Source organism: Geotrypetes seraphini, chromosome 15 (genome assembly GCF_902459505.1).
Source record: "Geotrypetes seraphini chromosome 15, aGeoSer1.1, whole genome shotgun sequence".
NCBI lineage: Eukaryota > Metazoa > Chordata > Amphibia > Gymnophiona > Dermophiidae > Geotrypetes > Geotrypetes seraphini.
Genome location: NC_047098.1, coordinates 35921270 through 35930090, shown reverse-complemented (window position 1 = coordinate 35930090; position 8821 = coordinate 35921270). Strand labels below are relative to the sequence as shown.

The 8821-nt window shown below is 41.6% G+C and overlaps 1 protein-coding gene across 1 annotated transcript in view; it reads left to right on the top strand.

The window, feature by feature from the left end:
- The first annotated feature begins 1143 nt into the window (after positions 1 to 1143).
- The window catches only part of TRARG1 (trafficking regulator of GLUT4 (SLC2A4) 1), a 28417-nt gene continuing 20739 nt past the window's right edge, over positions 1144 to 8821 (top strand). Inside the window, exon 1 of the mRNA XM_033922453.1 lies at positions 1144 to 1539. Coding sequence (XP_033778344.1) covers positions 1144 to 1539 — 396 coding nt within the window. The remainder of the gene's footprint in view (positions 1540 to 8821) is intronic.

The following is an 8821-nucleotide window of genomic DNA, read 5'->3' as shown; positions in this document are numbered from 1 at the left end:
TACAACGCTTTGTACCTTTGGATAAGCGTTTACTCAAAATTTAAATAAACTATGAAACTATGAATAGTATTTATATTAAATGTCCTTTTTATTTTCTATAGCTTCTCTTTCTGTCCATGCATTAAGCTATAAATGGCATATGGGGGTTGCCACAAACTGGAAGGTTTCCATGGCAGGCCCTAAGCGAGAGAAGCCATCGGAAAGCAATGGAGTTTGAGAGGCCACAGGGAGTGGTTGCAAAATTTCAACATGGGCCCGCTGGTGCTTTTCCAACCATTAAGACCACTCCTCTGCACTCTATAGCTCTTAAGTGTATCACAATTATAACCATATGTTCATGTTCAATCTCACAGAGGAATCTTCCTTTAAATGATTTCTTTTTCTTTACCTCATTCTAATTATTTTCTTTTGGATTGATTGATTTGGATTTAGTTCACCTGTCCCTTGGGAGCTTACAATCTAATTGTGTACCTTATTGACTATATTTATTTTGAATGTGGTTCCTAACTTGCAGTAACAGGCTTTGAACTCTCTGGGAAAGCTGAAAAGCAGAAATGTAGATGAGGATAATGTTGACATTGAAAAAGCTTAGAAGAGCTAAACTTGCAAGGATGAGAGAGAGCTGGGTCTCTTAGGTTGCCAGCAGGAAATTGCTGGGGTGGGAGCTCGGGACAGTGAATGAAGGCTTTCCAGTAAGAAAAATGCATTGCACTCAACCCAGAAGCTGAGATCGGGGCTGCTGCTTAAAACCTGTGCCCCTGGGCTTCAATGTAGACTTTGGATGTGGGACACCCCCCGCCTGGTATGGAATGTTCCACTCAGCAGCCTTCAGCTGGGCTGGGACTCTGGCAGCTACAGTAGCAGTTTGCAGCAACACAACCAGAGGTGCTGGCAGAAGCCTTCCTCTCCAGATCCCTCCAAATGTGCTTCTGAGAGCTGCTTTGCTTTGCTTTTCTTAACTCTTTCAGCACCAGAGCGCTCCATCGACAACTTACAGCTCCAGTCTCTTGTTTTTGTTTGTTTGTTTTTCTATGCTTTGCTCCATCACATCTGGGAATGGCACCCTAAACGTGTGAGACTTCTTCTTCTTCACCCCACCCGAGTCCACCAGTGCCACACCAAGAAAGGAGCGGCAGCAGCAGCATGGCCATTAACACAGATGTCCAGTTTGAAAAGACTTTGAGTGAATGTGGCACTGCCCTGCCCAGGGATTCTCAGGAGACCGAGAAGCTGCTCACCACTGCGGACAGCAAGGAGGAGAACGATCTTAAACAGTCCTACTCGGTCACTATGTCCAGCGAAAAGTCCTTGGACATGGAGCAGAACGGCCACAGCCTGCCTTACAAGTCCGCTTCGGCAGAGCAGCTGGAGTCGGCCCCGCTTTCCCCATCCCGGATCAGCCTGGCCAGGGCATCATCCACCGCCACCACCAATGCCCAGGAGCAAGACCGGCCCAGGGATTACATCTTTCTGGTCATCTTCTCTTGCTTCTGCCCCGCCTGGCCGGTTAATATCATCGCTTTGGTCATTTCCATCCTGGTAAGTTTGCTTGCATTTTGGGACGGCGGTTCATTTCCATAGCAAACTTTCCTCATCTGTTTATTCTAGTCAGTTTTCAGTAACAGAGGGATAGGATTTCTTTATCTGCTGCTTACGCACCGCATTAATTTCCAGCGACTGGTAATATACCGGAGAAGAGAAACTTTGTTAGTTTTTAATCTCAGGATCCCTTTTGTCAAATTATTTGATGAAAGCAAAGAGCAGAGCAGGTGAGATCTCTTTGATAACAAACAAATTGGCAGCAAATCACTGGCTGTCTCTCTACATTACTCTAACCTTGCAGCATAAGCAGAGAGAGCTATCTAATCGACTGTCACACGAGAGCTCAGATGTCAGAGAGATGTCCGTCCTTGTGGCACAATCACCTGGGGTGGGAAATGGTTGCAGAAGATAACACTTTAAAGCAGTTTCAGATGATTGTCTTGGTTGGGGAAGTTGTAATTTTTCTTGTTTGCAATAATAATAATAAAAAAAAAAAGATTTCAAATAAAGCAGTTTCAGAAAACAAAGCCGCGCTAGCGGTTTTATCGCACGCACCGGATTAGCGTGTGCTATTCCGCATGTTAAGGCCCTAGTGCGGCTTTGTAAAAGGAGCCCTAAAACAGCAAATACTATGGGGTGGTGCTTCAAAAAAAATTAGGGGAACGATAAAAGGGTGGCGCTTCTCCTTTGCTTTTTAATGAACAAGCATTATAATATTTGTTTAGCCCAGGGGTAGGCAATTCCGGTCCTCAAGAGCCGGAGCCAGGTCATGTTTTCAGGATATCCACAATAAATATGCATGAGATAGATTTACATCTCAAGGAGGCGTGCAAATCCATCTCATACATATTCATTGTGGAGATCCTGAAAACCTGACCTGACTCCGGCTCTGGAGGACCGGAATTGCCTACCCCTGGTTTAGCCAGTCCCGTGTAGTTGGTGTCAGGTTTTCAGACCCATAACAAATATTAAAATCAATGGTAAGTGCTTAGACTCTGAAAACTCCAAAGGGTTAAATGGCCCCCTGTCAGTCACAGCATGGGATGGCAGTGAACAAGAGTAGATTAATTAGGTTACCCTTCTCTGAAACATAAGGAGACATTATGCCAGGGAATTAATGCTCCATTACGTGTTGCCCTGGGAGCCCTGAACCCCTCATAGTGGGTGCAGTTTGAGCCTATCCAACACTGCTCTGGTAGTTTGATGTTCCTGAAGGGTTTGGGAGATGATGATTAAGGTTGTGGATATGAGTAAAACTTGAAACCACCTAGTCTTACTGCTATGCCAGTTCTAGTAATTCCCCCCCTCCCACCCAAAAAAAACAAAAAAAAACAACAACTCCTGTTTTTAATATACTAAACAGCTTCCTAAATAATTAACCCAAAGTCAAAAACTCAGTTAAGATTATCATTAAGTTCACAATGGTCTAAGTCTTTCACATTTCAGACAATTAAAGAAAGTTTTAAGAAGGACTAGACGCTTTTTCCTTCTCTAGAGAGCATTTATCTCTTCCCACCTTGAGGGAAATGATGTGTAAATCTTGTCTTTGGAAACGACCGTATATATCTTCTTCAACAGGAATTCCCACGCCCACATTTCTTCATTACCCGGTTTGCCGACCCTTAGTGAAAGGGACTCTCAATTCGTTGTTAACCCTTAATCGGCCGAAAATTTGTTCTGTATCTTCAAATCATCCTCATCAAAATTTCCCAGATTAGTTTATCGACTCCGTCCCTCGAAGTGCCCTTTCGCCCTCTCCCTCATACTCTCCTTGACACTGTTTCTCGTGAAATCTACCACTTCTCATTTCTATTGTGCTGTGTTAAAACCTGTGCAGATACACACAAGAAGCAGTCCTTTCTCTGTGGCTCTTTCAATCCAGTTGCCAGAAGAAGATCCAGGATAGTTTTAGTGTAAATTAGGAACTAAGTCACTATAGCAAAAATGTATAATGTTAAAAAAAACACAAAATTGTATAGAAGGAGGGAAGGGACAATGATCCTAAATGCATTAATTAGCAGATTAAGAACTCTGGTATCAGTGTCGGCCCTGGTTTTGCGGCTCATATACTGAGATTAGGTATGGCGCTGTCCATGGTAGTAAGGAATTACATAGCAAATGTAACTTGGTAATAGGAGACCTGAGCTGTGTGTGTTGACGGTTTGGACGACCTGGGAAGACGATGTAAAGGGGAAATGTGGTAGCTCTTGCCCTGGTCACATCCTAAAAAGGCTAAATTCCTGTTCCTCTCTTTCAGTCAGGGTGTGGCAGGCAACCTACAGCAACTTTAGTATTGGGGCCAACACTTGATCTTCTTGGTTTATTTACTCATCAAACTACTTAGGTGGATCCATCTTTATAACATATTTCTATATTAAAATGGATCTAGATAAGTATTGACTGTTAATGTGAGAAGCGAGATAGATATTCTCTCTGATTACTTCATGGGAAATCCAGCAAAGGTCAAGGTACATAGGGGGGGTTCTTTAAATAAGGGTCAAGCCTGAGCTAGATGAGTTTTCAGAAAATGAGTCAATCTTGATTTCCCTGTTCTTATACTGACTCTTCCTATTCATAAAAATGGCCAGCTTGTCATTGGCACCTCTGTACAGATAGATGGTAGCCTGAATACACATGCAGATGGTAACGAAGGGCTTGAGTCTATAAATGGCAGGCACCACTTGGCATGATTGTCAATTACTAAACACTGTTTATAGAATCCCACCTAGTGACACTTAGGTGTGCTTAGGCATCGCTAGACATCCTAGAGGTAGGTGCTAGTATATTAGGCCAGGATTTACCTTGCCTAATTTACTGGCACCTAACTCAAATGCCTAGCAATGCCTAGGTCAACCACGCCTATTCTCTGCCCCTAACCATGCCTACTTTTCAAGTAGGCATCATTAGGCATTGGAAAGTGCCTCCACTTAGGTATTGCTAGGCACCACATGGAATTCCACCCCTAACTTTTTTTAATTTTAATTTTGTGGGTTTTAAGCAAATGGTGAATATGTGTGGCCTATCAGGTCTTCATTCTAAATTCGTCAACGGTATATCCAAGCTTCAGATACTGTTCTTGTAGTTTTTAGATCTACAGTGTGTTATGCATGCAGAAGGCCATCAATAGAAGCAATCGTCATTGAAAAAGTTGAAATCAGAGGAAAAAGCCTCAGAGCCCCTCCACTGCTCACCAAGGTTTGGCGAAGAAATTGGCAGTGTGTACTCGAGGTCAGAAATACGTCATTGGTATTAACAAAAATACCTGAATTCCAACTGCAACTTATTAAATGGCCTCGTGCAATGCAAGTAATCTGTGTATTAATTAGTTATATGCAATCGATATTAAAGCATTGACCAAACTGAGTTACTTATCTCATTAGGTGGGATTCACTGCACCGTCAATCGGCATTTTGCCGTCTGGCTACTTCAGGATGCTTTCTTCTCCCACTCCATTGAAAATCATTTGATCACACACTTTCATAGAGACATAGAGTATGACGGCAGAAAAGGGCCAACGGCCCAACAAGTCTGCCCACTCAAGAACCCTCCCTCCTCGAGAATCCATCTTTTAAGCATTCCTCTGGAGCGACCCCACCAGACAGTCCCATTGTCCCTTGAAGTCGAGCGTGGTACTAGCCTCAACTACCTGACGTGAAAAACCATTCCATCGATCAATTACCCTTTCGGTGAAGAAGTATTTCCTGGTGTCCCCATGAAATCTTCCCCCCCCCTGAGTTTTAGCGGGTGCCCTCTTGTTGCAGTGGGACCCGTAGGATAAAAGATTTCTTCCTCCACCTCAATGCCAATTTAATTTAGGTTAGGCACAAAGTTTAGTTAGGCGTCGCTAGGCAACCTCAATTATGACACCTAGCAGCACCTAACTAAGGTACCATTTATAGAATCAGGCCCTAAATATATAGTGAACACTAAATTTGCCAGAGTCAAGAAACTAAATATGAAACTAAACACAGATCATCCAATCTAATTCCAAATTTAATCCCTGAGAAGTAACTGAATAAAGGTGAAAAATCTACCTTTCCTCCATAAAGTTTAATTTATGCTAATTTACGCTTTGAGCATAAATTAAACTTTATGGAGCAAAGGTGGATTTTTCACCTAAATATATGGTGGCATTATTCAATAAAGAAAAGTCCAAAGAATGGCGAAACAATGAGATCCAACCAGGGATCTATATTTTTTAATAAATCTTTATTGATATGAAACTGTGTGACCCAACATGGCCCATGTTTCAACTCAACAAAACTGCATCAGAGGTCAATGAACCAATATCAGAAGCAGTCTATGGCATCTTGAAATGGATCAGGCAATATACAGAACTATTGGGAGAATGCGCCTGGCTTGCCAAAACCAACTTCCGTAGCAAACCATGGTTGGTATTGGCAAGCAGTGTCTTAGCCCTCTAATGCCCAAATCTATCCTAGAGGTACACCCAGCCAGTTGAAGTGTCAAGCTATACATACTAAATTTGAATGAGCTAGATTTGCTTTAGAAACTTGAAAATTTGACTAGCTGGGTGTGCTTCCAGGAAGGATTTGGGCACCGCAGATTTAGAAAAGGTGGGGTTTTTGGGGTTGTTTTTTTTGCTGTTTTACTGAATGCTATGGGACTCATTTTCAAAAAACGCAGATGTCCAAAAAATGAGATAAACCAGCACTTGGACGTCCTAATTGCTGGGATGTCCAAGTGCAGATTTTTGAAACCATCTTAAGAACATAAGAATTGTCATACTGGGACAAACCGAAGGTCCATCAAGCCCAGTATCCTATTTCCAACAGTGGCCAACCCAGGTTCCTAGCTAGATCCCAAGCAGTAAACAGATTTTATGCTGCTTATCTAGGAATAAGCAGTGGATTTCCCCAAGCCATCTCAATAATGGCCTATGGCCTTCTCCTTTAGGAAACTATCCTAAAGGCTGACAAAGCTGAAAAATCTTCCACTCATCCCCACAATGACACCTGACTGGACATCTTGGCATAAATGCCTGTACCTAAATTGTGCTTGGAACGGGCATATTCTATATCAGTGTGCTTAACTTTTAGAAACATCCATGACCTACCCATGCCCCCCTCCTCCACCCCCCCAGCCTTGCTCCGTTCTAAGATCCATGTAGTAGAATTTACGTACACCACTTTATAGAATAAACTTAGAAAGTTCTGCATTGAAATTCTAATCAGTGCCAATTAATACCGATAATTGCTATCAACAGGGATTTATGTGCATGCAAATCAGGAATAAGTAGGCTTCTGCACTATTCATGTGCAATAAGAATACATAAACATGCCAAGATAGAAGCAAACATAAACAATGGAAGGCACTGTGTCTTAAACAGCAACATGAGTACTGCACACACTGCATGTGTAGTATAAAGTTCTCATTTTGCTGTTTAAGTCACAATGCCTTCCATTGTTCATGTTTGCTTCTATCTTGAACAGTGCAGAAGCCTACTTCCTTTGCAATACATTTTCAAAGGACTGCAAGGCCCAATCTAGCCTACCCATTCCTGATGTAATGTATAAGAACATAACAATAGCTTCACTGGGTCAGACCAATGGTCCATCAAGCCCAGTAGCCCGTTCTCACGGTGGCCAATCCAGGTCCCTAGTACCTGGCCAAAACCCAAGGAGTAGCAACATTCCATGCTACCGATCCAGGAACTTACCTACACTCAGGCTTAACATATTTTCATTTGTTTATTTAAAATACACATACTGCTTCTCTGATCTTAAGAGAAGTCCCAAACTGGTTCATAGACACATTCATATATCAAAGAGGTTTCTGGGTACACATACATGTCAAGGCAAGAAAAAGCAGAACATGAAAATATAAAAATTGCCATGCTTGGTCAGAGCAAAGGTACATTAAGCCCAGTATCCTGTTTCTAGTATCCCCTAAAATAGATAGATTCCATGCTACTTACTCTTAGGAATAAGCAATGGCTTTCCCTAGGTCTACTTCAATAATGGTTTATGGTCGCCTCCGCAAGGAACTTGTCCAAACCTTTTACCACATCCTCTGCAACAAATTCAAGAACTGAATTATGTGTTGAGTAAAAATATTTTCTCCAATTTGTTTTAAAAGTGGTACTTCATTGTGTGTCCTGCTACACATTAGACTTTTTGAAAGAGGAAACAATTTGTGTTTGTCGGTTCATTTCACTCATGGGCCCCTAGCATATCTTATCTCAGTTGTCTCTCCTCCAAGGTGAAAAGCCCTAATCTCTTTAACTTTTCTTCATAGGGGAGACATTTATCATTTTGGTCACCCTTTTCTGTACAAACAATACCAAACATAATCGTATCCTTATACATGGTGACCCTCTGTGCCTTTCTCAGGTTTTCTTAAATTCTGTTGCTGTTCCATGCAGCCACCATCCTTTCTGGGAAGAAATATCTCCTTAGGTTACTCCTGAATCTAGCATCTTTAAGCTACATATCAAGACTCCCTTGTTCTAGAACGTTGTTTTCCATTTAAGATGCGTCATGCTTGTGCATTAATAACACTGACCAACACTCATTTTGGTGCCTCAAATGTTAGACCTGTTTCTGGGTGTATTTGACCTAGTGAGTCCAAAAATGGCACCAGTTTTCTCCTATCAGCTCTAGTATTTGAGATACAGAATATGTGCCATATACCACTCTTCACTCTGCTTGCCCATTAAAAAATCAGGCTATTTTAATGTAGTGTTTAGATTTATATCTTTTAAACATGAAGGAAACGTATTAAAATTACAAGAAAAGTATACAACATGAAAATCTACTTATTTCATACCAAAAGCACAAGTTTATGATACAAAGTTTCCAGTCATTTGACACACAAGAAGCTACTTTTGTAAGACTTTCGAGAGTGAGATCTGCCAAGACAATCTCACATAAGATTCCAACAATAGTCTGCCATCATGTGTGCATCCCATCTTCCTTGGTATCTGGCTTCCATTGTTTTTATGTCTTGGTGAAATCTTTCACCTTGCTCTTCACTTGTCACCAGGGTTCTCTGGAAAGCCATCTAAGTGACTGTGCAGATAATAGACTTTAACACTCATGTTACAGCCAAGCCTGCTGAAATGAAAAAGCACATCCTCTACTAATTGTGTGTAATTGTCTGCCTTCTTGTTGCCAAGAAAGTTTTTCACAACAAGAACAAATAAAGACCAGGCACATGATTCAATGTCATTCACTGATGCTATGAAATGTGGGTGAATTGTAAGTTGTCTGATCTGTGAACTATTGAAAATTCCTGCCTTCAGTTTTTTCATGGTAAG